Below are 15,827 nucleotides of genomic sequence, written 5' to 3' on the forward strand. Positions count from 1 at the left end.
TTTATTTTGTAATGCATAGATACAGACCCGTTTGGACAGCCTTGTGGGAAGGAAATGTTCTTCAGGTTTATACTTTTAACAAAGATCATCTTCTTTTAACTTCATCCAGAATGAGATTGTGGCCCAGGAGGAGAATATGGAGCGTTTCCACCGAAGAGCCACTGAGATTCAGACACTGCTTCAAAGCAGGGAGCCTCCTCTGGAGCTGCAGGTACAGCATGTGGTTTAGTTTCCTGTTTGGGATTCGGGTGCTTCAGGCTGAATCACTGTAAAGCTGCAAGGATTGACAGATAAAGTATATAAGTATAGTACTGGTTTAGTTTTCAGCTCCAGTTTAACTTGTTGAACCGAACTGCTGTTGTAAAATGTTGACGCCTCTATTCCAAACTTCAAACACATTTTGTCTAGGTTGTGGGGACTCAGCTGAGGAAGAAGATGGAGCAGTTGAAGGAGCTTGTTTCTGAAGCTGAGGATGTTTACAGGCAGATGGTGGCTGCTAGGGGACAAATTGCTGCCAAGATGGATGGATGCTTTAACTCCCTTCAGAAGATTCGGGACTCCCTCCTCACGCTGAGTGCTCCAGATGTTGCAACGGTCCTCGCAAAACTCAAGGTGAGGGCCTCACCTGTGGCATACAGCAGAGCACATTGAGTCTGAAAACAACTGTGCCATATTTGTGTAAACAAAAAGCTTGTATTTTTGATTTGGTCACATTCACTGTATTTTTAATGTGTAAGAAGATCTTACATTTGATCAAGAGGGTAGTGGTACATGTCTGAGGTTACAACATTAGATAACTGATGCTTTAAAATGCCTTTCACTTACAGTAACTTATCTTTCTTTCCAGGATTCACTTAATGAGCTGCAAACTCAGGATGAGCAGGCGGAGAGCCTGCTGGAGGATCTGTGTATTATGGCTTCCATAGTGAGTTCATCCAGCCTAGAGAGTCTGACTGTGGACGCGCAGCAGCTGCAGAATAAAGTCAGAAACACCCATCAGCTCTTCTCAGAGGTGGAAGACCGGACTCAGAGAAATATCCAGTCTCTGGACAGGTAGCAATACTGTTTTGGACGGAGGAATAGGATTTACAAGTTTATTCAGGCAGTACTTGTTAGTAGCATGAACTAATTGATGGTGTTACTGTTTTCATGGGATTTGTGAACAATCAGGACAATATGGAATATCACAAAATATATCCCTAAAACTCTGAATGTAACAGACTAAAGTATGTAACAAACTGTAAGAGAGAAAAAAAAGACAGCAAAACAAGTTCGACTTGTTTTCTGAGGTCTCTCCTGTAATGTTTCTTGACACTTTAATCTACAGTGCATTGTACATACTGTATATAGGTGTGTTTGTGTCATGTCTGGACTCATAGTGTATGATGTATATGTTGTAGGCTGCAAAGTGAGTGTGAGCATTTGGACCAATGGTTGCAAACCGTTGAGGATAAAGCAGCGAAGGAGGAGGATCTTAATCTCCTGCAAGAGGAGGTGCTTCAACAAAGGTCAAACTGTTTTCTGATTTCAGATATATGTTGTCCCGCTCTGTATACTATGTATATGTATTTTAAAGTAAGCTACAGTTGATATTCGCACTAAAAGTGGTAAGAACTTCCAAAATACATATAAAGAAAAGGAAAAAGAAAAAGGGAGATGCAGATGTGCTAAGATAGACCCAGAAGGTTGAAAACAGTTAGTAGTATGTAGAATCCAGGAAAGAAAGTAATGTAATCTGCAGCAGGTAGACAGTTTATTCAAGGGGTATGATTAATTATACAATTTATTTTTAATGCTCAGTTTTAGTTACCATCACTAACATTTGAAAGTGTGAATAACCTGTAACTAAACATCCTACATATTATTCCACTGCAGGGGGAGGACAGAGGCCCTCAGTCAGCTTGTGTCATCCTTACAGAGCAGCACACTCCAGCAGTCTCCTCTGGTGGCAGAGAGCAGCAAACTGCTCGAACGATACAACAACTTTCAAACAAATGTTCTGTGTGGCTCCAGTGAAAAGCAGAGCTCTCCAAGCAGAGATGTCAAAGTGTTTCAGACTCTGTCCATGTCAATTCAGTCCTGCGGTGGACATCTGGGACAAGTTGTTGACTCCCCGCTTGGTGAAGACCTCGGCCTCCAGAGTCCCGTGGCGCAGAGACTCCACAGTGCACAAGTAAGAGAACATACTCAGTTTCTCTACATATCTGACAAATCACCCATTTTCACAAAATTTTCACTCTATGTATTGTTAGCACCCACTTAAAATCAATGACAATGATCACATTTGGAACGTGACAGGTCTGGTCATTGAAAGGATACTTGAGCTCACCTAATGGGAAATGTCCGACAAAAAAAAGGTTGAAAACCACCAGTTAATCAAAATAAACGGTAAGCTGTCTGATTTCGACTTGGTGTCCCTGAAATGTCCACAGGGTGTGTGTTCCCGCCTCGAGGAAGGTGTGAGTAATGAGGAACATTTTGGCCAGTTGCTGCAGGACTGCCACCACAAACTGACTTCCCTGCAGGAAAGGATGTCAGCCTGTCAAGCTCAGACAGAAAGCTCAGCTGGACTGATCACAGCTCTGGAGGTGAGGTCCCTTAAATAAACTGATGCAGTTAATCATGTACAAGCTCCCTTACATTTCCACTCACCATAATAAAAGACATTTTTAGGAGGCCACCTATATTGTATTTCTGTTTATCTCTCACTTTTTCACCTTACAGGCTTTGCTTAAAGAAGTTGCAGACGTAGATAAAGAACTTTTACAGATTGAAACACTGAAGAACTCGGTCACAGCCAGTTCCACAGCCGAGGCCCAGGCCAGCTTCTCCCAGCAGGTTGACAACCTCCAAAACCACAAGAGGGCGCTAGACAGCAGCATCAGAGATAATCTGGCGCTGCTCAGAGACAACGGCAATCAGAGAGCTCACCAAGTGGAGGAAGAGGTCTCCTGTGTACAGACTGCACTGAAAGACCTGGCTGAAAATGTTTCAAATCTATGTGAGAGCTGTGGAGCGTTGCCTGATATCAGCCAGCTCAAAGTGCAGTGGAACACAATACAGGTATTGTGAAAAGATCCGTCAAAATGTTGCTTTTCTCTGAGTAAAAGTATAACAAGTTCACAGACTTATCCACACACTCACAGTGTCATCGGAGGAGCATTTATCTCTCTCTCTCTCTCTCTCTCTCTCTCTCTCTCTCTCTCTCTCTCTCTCTCTCTCTCTCTCTCTCTCTCCCTCCCTCTCTCTCTCTCTCAGGACTGTGATACCAGGCTGACAGAGTTGGCTACAAGCGTTTCCGGCCTGCTGAAAACTGGAGACTTGAGCATCACACAAGAAACACTTCCCGCAAAGGTCAATTTGTCTGTTGAAGCAGTTGCTAAAGACCTTGACAGGTATTTAACCTTGTTTCAAAACAAATAAGTCACATTCTTCACATTGAGATACTAAATAAAAAGCTTTTGGAACCAGTTGGTCAACACTACGACAATTCTCAGACACTAGCATAAGTAACGTAAACAAATAACAGCGTTGGCAGAGAAAATGTGATTTCTTTACATAGACTTTTACTCTTTGTGAACGGTTCATGAACAGACACAATCTCAGAATCAAATTGTTTCATTATTCTGTCTCTTTCTCTCTCTCTCTCTTGTTCTCACTGTAGCCTCAGGTCCATTTGTGAACAAAAGAAACAGGAGTGGGCTGAAATCACTGCTAACAGGGTGAGACAGGTCGTCAGTCAGCTGCAGAAGTTGAGCCAAACAGTTCATGATGAACCATCATCCCTCAGCCAGGTAAAACAAACTCATGTGTCTGTACATTTTTCTGTTAATCCATGTATTAATAAACAGAATATTAACAAGTATGTACATTTATTTGACAAACTTAAAAAAGCTTTCTGTTAATTTGCACTCTTTTCATGACGATATTTGATGTCTTTGCAATATATTTGATGAAGCCCTGATTTCAGCCAAAATGCTCAAACAAAGAAACAACTGTTATTAAGAAACTGAATCTCATTTGTTCAATTAAATTTCAAGGATTAGGCCGACTTAAATAAAGGTGTCATGAGATAGCTTCTGTTGTGATTTAGTGTTATATTAATTCCTTTTTACTTGCCGTGACTTATTAAATACTTTTACTATTGCAAGAATTAACTCTGAAAAAGACAACTATTGGCTTTATAGTTTCTCTTTTTATTCCTAATGACGAAAAAAAAATTGGTGAAAACAAGTCACAAATACTGTGTATGTTTTTACTTAATAAAAGGGTTCCGGAGTCTCCTGAAACAGCTGGGAACTCTGAGCAAACTCAACTCAAACAAAACTTAACATTTGTTGGCGGTCTATCTGGTGTCAGTGAGAGAAAAGTAGAATAAAGCCAGCCTTATTACTTGATATGAAAGCTGATCTTAACATGCGACAAGTCTCTCATCTACCCTTTAATAATACTACAGGGTAAAACCTTCTTTTCTTTGTGGTACACGGTGAACATAAGAGTCCTCACAGGGAGGTTGTGGCAAAATAGCTCAAAGGTTTGGTCCTTGGCATTACTAAAGATCAGGAACATGTTGGAACTCATTTACCATCTGCCAAAAAGTCTTAATCTTAATTCTATCAGTGCTATTCCTGTTTTGCCAGTCATCTTTTTTTCTCTTTGTGCATTTGCAGAGATAACATTCATGTCTTTGCTGATGATGTTGATTACATTGTATGACAACTATTGCCATGACATGTGTACAAACATTCATGGTGACCAGAAGATGAGCTCCAGTGACTTTAATGGTCCCTTTATTTTTCATCTAGCACTAACAACTCTTCAAACTGTTCTCATATCCTGTGAAGTATGTATCTCTACATTCGATAGCTTTATACAAACATTCATGGTTTACAGAGGATGAACCCTAATGATGTTAGTCATCCCCTGACTTTTCCTTCGAGTGCAACCATCAGATTCATACTTTTTTGTGTAATGTCACAATAGATATTGGCTGGATTGCCTTAAAATTCTGTTGAGACATTCATTTTCCTAACGGGATACATTTTTAATAACTTTGGCAATCTTTTAATTCTTCATCTGGCACTGACATAAAACCAAATCTTACATTTAGCCTAAATTTAAACCCTTACAATGCTTTAACTAATTACCAAATATTTGTAAAATTAATGACACTCCCATCAAGTTCAGCTTCACTTTGTATTTTGTGATAATTAGCGAATGATAACACACTGAACTAACATGGCAGCAGCTGTAAACGTCGTAAATGCTGGGTGCTGAAATAGCAGACAGAAGAGCAAAGTGAATGGTTTACCTGTGGGAATGTCTATTTTTGAGTTTATATCTCTGTCTGTGTGTTGTTATAGGTAGCTCTGGAAGAGGGCTTGATGCGTCAACAAGCTCTTCGTGAAGTGCTTTCAGAGCGAGACTTTCTTCTAAACTGTCTGGGAACAAACATGACAGAGGAACTGGAGAAAAGCGTCTCAGGTGCTCTCAGTGAAACACCTGCAGTTGAAACCTTAACTAAACACCTGGTGAGTCTCTCCTCGACACATTCCTCTATCAGCCAATGTAGTAATGTTAATAATGTAAACATGTTTTTATTAATATTTCCAATCAATTCAATGTGTTCCACAGGTCAGTCATGGTCCTTGTGAAGGAGAATTGGACAAAGTTGTTGACGAAGCTTTTAAAGGAGAAAGTGATGCACCACATTTAGCTTCAGCCGCCGAAACTCCAGCCGTGTGTCCTCGTTCCTCTCCATCCCTTTCTGCAACAGATGACAAGGAAAACTCACCAAGTGGTCAGAATGACTACAAAATTAAAACTCAAGTCACTTCGGAAACGGCCAAAGAAGATGCATTTGTCACTCATCAGTTTCCTTGTGTAGAAACCCCAGATGATTTCAAATCAACAACCCAACAAGAATCACATCGGCTTACATCAACTCCACCAAATAGAAACTTGACAACGGAAGATACTGGCACATTGAAGAATGATAGTATTACTTCAAACAACGGGCTCAGGACACTTTCTGGAAATCGCTCAGAGCCTTTAATGTCAGGCACCCCTCTTACTCTCAACACAAGTTTAACAGCTCTGCAAGACAACACTGAATCATTTCAGGAAGACGCTACCTCAACCCAGGACTCAAAATTGTCGGCTATAGGCACAGACCGTACCAAAGAAATCGATTCAGAACTTTGTGTCCAATCCCTGGTGGGATCTCCTGCCACAAATCCAGACAAATCCCCCCTTTCGTCCCCTGGAAGTGAGTCTGAACTCGTAGCAGCACAAACACAGACGTTTAAGGCAGTTAGAGATGCTGAAGAACAAGAAAAACATTGTGAGGACGAGAGCGTAACCCCAAAGAAAGTGTTTACAATAGTGTTAGACATTGAGCCGCAGGACATGCAGAAAAATAAAGATGTTCGTCCAGATGTTATCAGATGTTTTCAGGGAGCAGTGCTGTACGATGCACAATCAGACACATTTAAGGCCGTTACCGATGCTCAAGAAAGGAGGAAATGCCGCGAGGAAGTCAGTGTGAGACCAGATGAAGTGTCGCCTGAGAAGAAATCTGGATTCTTTACAACAGTAATTAGTCCTGAATCTAATGAAACAGACTTGAAGATCCACCATTTAACGAGTGCATTAAGCAAGTCTCAAACAGCAGAGTCACTTCCAGAAAACCCTGCGGCATCAGAAAGCACAGAATTCATCGAGGTAAAGCTGACAAGTGCCAAATTATCAATCAAAGAAAACCCAGATGCCTGTGACCTAATTACCAATGAGGTGTTGAAATCCTCCGAATTATGTGGTAGGTTTGTAAATCAGGCAGAAACAGCATCTCCGGATGTCAAACAGGAGCAGATGACAGGTTTCTGTCACACTCAAGAGCAAACAATGAGCTCAGTTGTGAGCACTGTGGAGGGAGATGTCTTAACTGAAACACAAATACCTGCTGGGGACAGTAAACAATGGACTGCTGCCAACACTGCTCAGAGCACAGGTACAGGACGTTTGGAGATGGCAGAGAGAGAGAACATTGAAAAAGAATCAAGTGAGCCTGACCGCTCAAAGTCCGGACATTTGAAAGTTCCAAGAAGACGAGTTAAAGCTCCGCCGCTAATAGAAGAATGTAAACTGAAGGTACCTGCATCGCTGGAGGACGTAGAGGTGACAGAGGGACAGGTAAATATTAAATATATTCTGTGCATTTAAATGCAGAGAGTCTCAACTTTTTTTGGACTGAAACCTCTCAAAACAAAGCAATGTCCACTTCTGATTCACCAAAATCTATACCATTAATGAGCATTTATACCAAAAAAACTATTTACATAAATGTATAAAGAGCTTCATTTTCCAGTAAATCTAAAAAAATAACCAAAGATTAGAGAACATTTTCATCCTATAACCAACAAATGTATTTTGTGACCCCATAAGGTTGGGAACTATTGTTTTTTTTTGAGAATCAACTTGATTCTCAGTGTGGTGCGCTGTGCGAGACACACAACTGGGCTTGGGCAAGAAACTGGCGATTCCACAAACCTGTACTAAGGGTTGACAGTGATTAAATACAGTATATAATCAAGTTAAATCAAATATTGGCTTCGAATTAATCATCATCAGTCATCCTCCAATACAAATTGAACAGCTGGATGACCATCAAGATGATCAATACTACTGTGCAGAAATATAGTAATACGACTAAGATTACAGACTGGCAGTAACATGTGTTTGGATGGTACAAGTCAAAGGCACTGAGGAATTCCTATGAACACCTGTCATTATAGTGAGTAATAACAGTGTGAAGTGTAAACGGCTGACATTTGTTTCCAGCGGTCATTGTTGAGTGTCTGAAAATGTTCCCCAAAATTTGTATTTAAGAAAGCAGTAATTGGCTTCCTGACCCCAATTTGACTTTCCTGTTCTTTAAATTCCAAATTATTGTGGAAAAACCACACCAGAGCACTTCTATATTATTCTCCTTCGTATCGTGTTTCCTGCAGCGAATCAGAAATCTGCTGCACGTTTTCAAATCCCCTTTGTGCTCCACCTGCACCCTGCTACAACATACGTATTGGTCATGTCCAAATCATTCCAAAAGGCACCTCCCATGTTTGTACAGTCTAGTAGCCGTGCAGTTCTTGTCATGTTTTGGTGTCTAACCAAGTTATAACAGACCAATTATTTCTTTAAAGAAGCAAGGGAGGCTGCACTTTTTAGATGAATAGACCGAGTCTTTCTCCCTCAGGGCAAACTGCTCCCTACTCAGGCACATTCTTGTGTTAACTGTACTGACTCGCCTGGCTTCTGTCAGTGTAGTCATATTTACCAGCATGGAGCGGGGTAAGAACAGGAAGCTCTGTCATTATCTATGGACAAACAACCCCTGTCGTCTGTGTTTGTAGCATCAGATCCAAGAAAGCATGGAGCCTGAGAGCACAGCGCCGGGTTTGGCAGCCGAGAAGACGTCTGATGGATCACCGGAGTCCTGCGAACACGAGTGCAGCATGCAGGATATTTTGTCTGAGATCCAGAGCTTGGTGGAAAAAAGTCACATAATAAACGTGAGTATTAGATGCGCAAGATTAATCGATTACTAACTGATTGCGTAGGAAGACGAAAAGTCAAAATGATCAGATCCCAGCTGTGTGTGAGTATTTTCAGTTTTCTTAACTACGTTTATGACAGTAAACTCAATACATTAAGTGTTATTTAGGAGTATAGAAATGAAAAATCACCAAGTAAACATTCAAGTGTTATGAGGTTAAATATAATTGCATTTGTTCAAGTGTCCAAACAGGCCAAGAGGTCAGTTTTAATTGCAATAAACACTGAGGCAGATAAGAGCTGGCAGTGTTTTGATGGATGTTTGTGTATTCCCAAGATGCTGCTGACAGGAAGGTCCAAAGGAAGGATGATGAGGCTAATGTGGCTCAATGACTTCCTGCAGGGTCATTAGTGGGTTTAATTGGTCACAGCGTCCAGTCGCTGACCTGCCCAGCCAAATTTTCTCTTATTTTTATGTTTTCTGTATTATTTTCAAAAAGACTATTCATCTAGTAGACCTGTATAACCTTGAAAGAGAAGAGCATTAAAAGAGGCAAACAAAGCCTGAAAGAACAGGATTTCATTTGGCGCCATTGATGACCATTTTGTAAACAAAAAGTCCTTTCAAGGCTGCAGTTAGACTCATATTTTTGAATTCCTAGACAATAACATTACGAGCTGTAATCTGATTATCCTGCTTGCTTCCTCTTGTGCCACTTTATTTTGCTTATTTTTCTCTGTCTTTTTTACATTACAGTCAAAACACTGAAACAATTCACTGATAAATGCATTAATCAATCATGTAAGCCATTTTTTAAGCAGTAATACAAAACATTTGCCTCATGATAGTAAATCAATTCTTTTAGATGTTGGTCAGACAAAACAAGCTGTGTGAAGACATCAGTTTGGGCTGCTCAAGATGTAACAGGAAGTATTTTGCAACAACAAAATGAAATGAGAAGAGTTTCTCGGTCTTCTCAGAGGTGTTGATTGTTTGGGAAACATGGAGACCTAAAAATCATAAGAAAACTCCAAGACACTCTCTTCTTAAACAGTAACAAACCCTGATAAAGGCTTAATGCTGACATGTGAGTTTGTTTTAAGGTCTAACTTGAGCATGCCATGACAATAAAGGGGTTATTTTTGTGCTTTTTATGCATTTTTCACTATTTTGACATTCTCCAGCACTGTAAAGTTTATTTCATAAGTAGACTGCTCTTTCTTATTCTTTATTTTGTTACAGCGTACACCACACATTGACTTGAATTGGTACCTGAAGTCCTTTCCTGGTGAACCCGAGATTCGATTAGTAAGAACTATTCAAAAAGTCCTGGCATGTCGCTATCAACCAGCACAGCTCGATGTTGCAGTAATGGCCAAACAGATGCAGGAGGCGGAGGTATGTACTTCTGTCTCACAAGTAATTTAGGGAAATGTTACGAGTGTCATGAATGTCAGCTGATGTTTTTTGCCTTTCTACTGTAGGACTACAGGCAGTCTGTACAGGAACAAGTGGCCACCATGAAAAGCACAAGTGCTTCCAGGATTTGTGATGCAGGTGCCCTGAAACGTGTTGAAGGACAGTGGAGTGCTGCATTGCTGGATGCCTCGGCCACTGTGCAGGTCAAAGCAGCACAGCTGGATCAGGTGAAACAGTATCACAAACAGATGCGGATCATCAGAGCTCTACTGGAGGTTCTAGATGCTGAAAGGGATAAAATGAGCTTGTGAGTAATCCTTTGATCCTTTATAAATAACTTGTTTTCACACCCTAGGTTCAGTTCATTATTATTATTTTATGTTCCGTAGTGTAGCAAAGAGACTGCAGAGAAATAACCGATTTTCAGTATTATTAGACTCCAAATAGACCACTCTTTATGATTTAGAGACCGTCATAAGCTGATCTCACCAGTGGCGACGCCTATCAAAATGTTAACATGACTCAGTAGTCATCACTACACTATTACATGTAGACTTTTGATAATGTAGTAACAACTACACACCCTTTGAAGTTTTGTGAATACATCTTGTGACACTGTCACGCTGAAAAGAATCTGTTCACATACAGAGAGACAAACAGACACCGGGCAAAGTACTCAACACGGATTCTGTGGTTGTTCCAGCTGCAGTTGAAATCTCCTGGACCACATTTTGATCACACACACACGCACACACACACACACACAAACAAACACACACACCCAAAGTAAAAACATTACCAACCGAGATTACTAATAATAATTAACATGTCGAGACAGGATCAAAGGAGTAGTCTTGTAAAGTAATAAAAGTGACTGTCAGATTGCTGTTACTCACATTTTAATGGGCTAAATAAACAGATAAAGTAATCTGCGTAGGCTTAAAAACGTTTTAAAAACTTCTGACCTCTTAAACAGGGAAAATACATGTGCTGATTTGTGCGGGTGTTACAGTATATGGTAAGAAAATATTGCATTATAGATCATTATAAAATTACTTCCTGTACAGATTTCACGATAAGCTGATGGATTTGTCAGTGTTTCAGCTATGTACCATCACAAGATCACTTGTGGCTGCTGTGCTTGCTTTCACATAACAAATGATCCGCAGTAGAGTCCACTTCGTAGGGGGTGGATACTACCCTTTCTTGGTAAACTTTGCCCAATTGTTTTATCTCGCACCCCAGTTTTGAAACACTTGCTTCAAACGAGCAGGTGTAAATGCACTTGTTATTATTTATTGTGTACTTGACACACTATACATTTATATTCTTTTGTTATTGGTGTTGTCAGAAATACTTTGGGAAGCAGCGGCCTTCAAGCTGACAAACTCAGAGCCCTGCTGAACACCATGGAAAGGAAAAAAGACAAGATGGAAGAACTCCTCCATTTGAGTAGCCAGTTATCAGTCCACTTGAGCGATGCTGAAAGTTCAGGTGCTCTTCTTGCCCAGCTTGGAGATGTGCAAGAAGAATGGAGGCTTTTGGAAGGAAGTATCAAAAGAGCTCTACAGCATGCTTCAAGCTCCACCTGTCAGTCCTCTCTTCTAATACAACAGGCTGAACAGCTTAAAGGCAAGCTCGAAGCTCTACAGAAATCCACATTTGAAAGCCAGGACAGCAAAAGTGCTTTAGAACTTGTTTGTCTGACCACAGACCTAAAACTGTACAACCAGCTTTATCTGCACTTAAAGTCTCAGTCGGATGCTCTTGTCCGTTTCTCTCTGGGTCAGAAAGAAAAGGATGAGATCAACTGTAGTCTTCAGGAACTGGGGTCCTTGCTTGATGACACCAGGAGCAAGCTTGACACTTCCAAACACAGCTGTGGAGGCATTTCTTCAGCTAAGATCAATAAGCAATTACAAGATTTGATTGTATGGGCAAAGCAGGCAGAAAACCACATCTCTATTGGGCAAAAGTTGGCTCTTTTCCCAGAGGAAGCTCGTATTCAGATAGGTGAAATGAAGAAATTTCAGACTGATATTTGGTCTAGAAGGTCCAAGTTGCAAGTAGAAGTTGAACAGATTAAAGATTTAGCACCTGACACGGAAAAGGAGGAAAGTGACCAAGTATTGAAGACGGTAGAAGAACTGTATGAAGCTATTGCCGACAGCTTGGATCATGTTCTGCGTACCATGAAGAAAAATCTGCGGGAGAGAGAGAAACTGTTATCCCAGCTTGCTAGCATGGATGCCTGGTTAGCAGAAACACATGCTAAAAGAGACCCCTGCGCCCACATTGACAATGTTTCAAAGGCTGACATTAGAAAGCTGCAGAGCGAGCTGCAAAATCACAAATTGGCCACAGCGGAGATACAGAGCCAACTGAAGCTGGTGGATGCATTGACAGTAAATTGCAGGGAAATAGCTGAAGGGCTGAGTCCAGGAGAGAGCCGCTACCTTGTCAACAGACTGTCACGCCTTTGGACCGAATTAGATGGATTGCTAGCTCATGAGAAAGCAACCAGCTGGGAATTAGAGGAGCTGATTCATGAGAGAACCTCATCAAATGAGGAGTTATCGACCATCCAGGCTAGTTTACAGCAAATTTCCACCGATCTTGAAAAGCAGAGGTTCCCTTTAACACAGGAAACCCTCTCAAAAACTACCAAATGGAAGCACATGCTAATGGAACATCAATGTGAAGTACAAGAGCTTCAGCACTGCCAGGAGGCGAAACGAAACTCCCTGCTGTGCACCATTGGGGAACTGCAAGACCAGTGCAAGGCTCTTAGTGTTAACGCCTTCGAACAAGACAAATATCTGCACCTGAGGAGACAAATGGAGGAATCTAGGGACATTGCCAAAGAGCAAATCCAGCGTGCCAAAGATAAAACAATCAGTGTGGGTGAGAGGTTCAGACTGTGCCAAACGCTCTTAGTTGAACTTCCTCTGGTAAAGACACAGTGTCAAGAAGCAGCAGACCAATTGGAGGCTATAGCTCAGGAGTTGTACCCATCTGAGCTGAACTCAGAGAGGCTAAGGATTCGCCACACTGTGGAAACTTTAGTCTCCTGGGAGTATTCTGTCACAGGTCATATCAAAAACCTAGTGGCCGGGCTTCTACAAGGTCTGCATTTTTCCTCCGAGCTTCCTGCCTTAATGGAGCTTTTCAAAAGAACAAGAGTGGAACTGGAGGAAGTCGAACCAGTAAATCCAGATGAAAAAGCTGTAGACAATGCACTACGGAGGTGTTGGGTCATTTGGAGAAATATAGACTCTGGGATGAGGGTGTTAGAAGGTCTGGGACGTAAGGAAAAAATAAACCTCAAGAACTACAAGGAACTTTACGCTCTTAAGGATACAATCAAGCAAAAGTGCCATTCACGAATGGTAAGCTTAAATTATCTTACTTTTGAGGATATTCCACTTTATTATTCATCCTTTTGTGTGTTGTTTCCCAAAGTATGCTTGTTCATATCACATATATTCAACAGGAAAGTTTATCCCAGGCCAGAGAATCCATGAAAGATTATCAGTGGGCTGCTCAGGGAGCAATAGGTTTCCTTTATAATGCTGAAGCCACCTTCCTATCAGCTCCTGGAGGGTTTTTGGACTGTACTGAAGAGCAAAGACAGACTCAGCAGGCTCTAGAAGCTCTTGAAGAAGGATTTCAGGCTCATATCAGCCACCTTGGGGAGCTGTTGCCACAACAAACCTGCCTGTCCCGCCCAAAGACTGAGCAGCTCCACATCAGCATCCTAAGTCAGTTGTTGGTGGGAAGAGCCATACTGGAGGCCCAAGCTCAGCTCAGGCTGGAGTCTTTGCAGAGGTACTGGCTGTTCTTGGCTCATTGAAGGATATGTATGTCACATTGTTGTGATTATATCTGTGTCTCTCTTTCTTTCTGTCATAGTTTTAAATTATGTAAAATGACCTAAAAGTAAATTTTCTTATAGGTGTGAAACAAGACAGCAAAGCCACAGGAAATGTCATGAGGATATATGTCAGCGTCTTTCAGGGCTTGAAGCAAAGCTCTCAGAATGTGCTGCAGAACAAGTGACTTCTTATTTAAAATGTATCGGCCAACAAAAAAGAGCTAAGGTAAGTGTGCAGCCTTATTTTGCTAGTGGTTAGCAAACGTTTCAGCATGTACATCTTTCACATATGCTGGATCTACTAAAACTTATAATGTCATACACATTTACAATTTTTTTGTTAGCCATATTAATGTCGTAGATGGCAATGTCAATTGGTTGGTTTCTTGGTACATCCACCATTTTGATCCGGACTAAAATATCTCAAAAACCATTACATGGATTTCCATTAGATTAACAATATTCATGTGCACCAGAGGACAAATCCTACTGATCTTTAGCAGGTTGACATTTTTGGCTTTTAGTGAAACCTCAGTCACTATTATATCAGACAGATATCCACGTTAAATCACACCTATGGTGATATCCTGACCTTTTAGCCCTTATCCCACCATGATATTTGTGGTTTTGGAAGAAATATCCATTAAAATATTGGATAAATTGCAATGAAATTCAGGTGACAATAATTTCTACATTTATCATGGACTGTAATCAGATGGATGATGACTTAACTATACATTATGCATCACCATCCAGTCAAGATATCAGTTTCAGTACTTCCATCAGCAAGTTAGCATTTAACTATTAAAAAACTTTTGCCAACAACCTTACAGAGTTGCTAGCATGACTTTGGACTCCTAGACGTGTTGATTTACCTGTCCACGTACCACATGAACCTGTACCATTGTCTCAGGAATGCATTAGACATTTTGACTGACATATTGTACAAACAGATGGACAACTGCCTGATTCAAACTATAATTTGAACTTCATTTCATCTCTCCTTAAAGCTTTTGATGGAAGAGCTTCGCTGCCTCGCTGGTAAGATAGAAGAACTGAGAGCTGGATGTCCAATGCAGGGCTGTGGGGTTGGAAGGGACGGTGAACTGGCCGCTCTGTGGAGACGCTGGGTGTCATTACGACGAGGCGTCGGCCATCTGGTGGGGCACACAGAACAGAAAGGAGAGGAATGGAAGGATATCACAACAAGTGTGAGTTATAGAACAAATCCTCTTACTTTTGCTTTTGCATCAGTACTGTAATGTACAGTAACATGTTTTACTTGATGCAGACAAATAAATAAATGCAAAATCCTGCATATGAAATACTATTTATTTATGTTTTTTTTTTCTATTTTCTGGCTTCCAAATGTGTCTAAGGTCACGTCTGGTTCCCAATTTGCCTTTCTTTCAGGAAAGTTTTACTGTTTTTTTATGTGACTTGTGGGCATACAGGACATAAAGGACAGAATAGTAATATATGGACTTACTGAGGATTAAATAGCTATTTGCTGAAGTGCTGATGCCCTCTGAGCTCAGATCGGATCCTCAGGCAATGGTTTTTATCTTTATTGTTGGGTATTTTATTCCATTTATTTTTTATCATATGTATTTATTATATTATATTTTTTTTACCCTGGTTTAACGAAGCAAACTAATTAATAACTTGTTTTGAAAAGGATCTGAATAAATAAATTATTGTAACTTTAGATGGAGCAGTGTTGCAGCTTTTTGGCCAGTCTTCAGGCTGACGTTCCAGACTCCTCCATTGTGAGCTTCGCTCAAGAAGAACCCCAGGAGCTTCTGGCTCAGGCTGAGATGAACCAGGCTGGGCTGGAGCAGGAGCAGCAAGCCTTGGCCTCCCTGGAGCATCGACTGGAGCACGCTCTGAGCTTGTCTAGTTCCCAGGATCCCATCAGCCCTGGACCGGTTGGCAAAACACTAGTGAAGATCCAAGAAAACGTCAGGAGGTGGGGATGCA

At 41.0% G+C, this 15,827-nt stretch overlaps 1 protein-coding gene across 1 annotated transcript in view; it reads left to right on the forward strand.

Annotated features, from left to right (window-relative positions):
• The window catches only part of syne2a (spectrin repeat containing, nuclear envelope 2a), an 85,283-nt gene that overhangs the window by 23,600 nt on the left and 45,856 nt on the right, over positions 1 to 15,827 (forward strand). The window contains exons 37-55 of the mRNA XM_030405261.1: positions 110 to 211; positions 409 to 612; positions 848 to 1,053; positions 1,401 to 1,508; positions 1,876 to 2,173; positions 2,433 to 2,588; positions 2,725 to 3,063; positions 3,259 to 3,395; positions 3,665 to 3,794; positions 5,364 to 5,531; positions 5,635 to 7,191; positions 8,412 to 8,570; positions 9,797 to 9,952; positions 10,039 to 10,280; positions 11,325 to 13,362; positions 13,467 to 13,801; positions 13,929 to 14,073; positions 14,858 to 15,058; positions 15,557 to 15,816. Of these exons, the coding sequence (XP_030261121.1) occupies positions 110 to 211; positions 409 to 612; positions 848 to 1,053; positions 1,401 to 1,508; positions 1,876 to 2,173; positions 2,433 to 2,588; positions 2,725 to 3,063; positions 3,259 to 3,395; positions 3,665 to 3,794; positions 5,364 to 5,531; positions 5,635 to 7,191; positions 8,412 to 8,570; positions 9,797 to 9,952; positions 10,039 to 10,280; positions 11,325 to 13,362; positions 13,467 to 13,801; positions 13,929 to 14,073; positions 14,858 to 15,058; positions 15,557 to 15,816 (6,941 nt within the window). The remainder of the gene's footprint in view (positions 1 to 109; positions 212 to 408; positions 613 to 847; positions 1,054 to 1,400; positions 1,509 to 1,875; positions 2,174 to 2,432; positions 2,589 to 2,724; positions 3,064 to 3,258; positions 3,396 to 3,664; positions 3,795 to 5,363; positions 5,532 to 5,634; positions 7,192 to 8,411; positions 8,571 to 9,796; positions 9,953 to 10,038; positions 10,281 to 11,324; positions 13,363 to 13,466; positions 13,802 to 13,928; positions 14,074 to 14,857; positions 15,059 to 15,556; positions 15,817 to 15,827) is intronic.

The sequence above is a fragment of the Sparus aurata genome, chromosome 22 (genome assembly GCF_900880675.1).
Source record: "Sparus aurata chromosome 22, fSpaAur1.1, whole genome shotgun sequence".
NCBI classification, from domain to species: domain Eukaryota; kingdom Metazoa; phylum Chordata; class Actinopteri; order Spariformes; family Sparidae; genus Sparus; species Sparus aurata.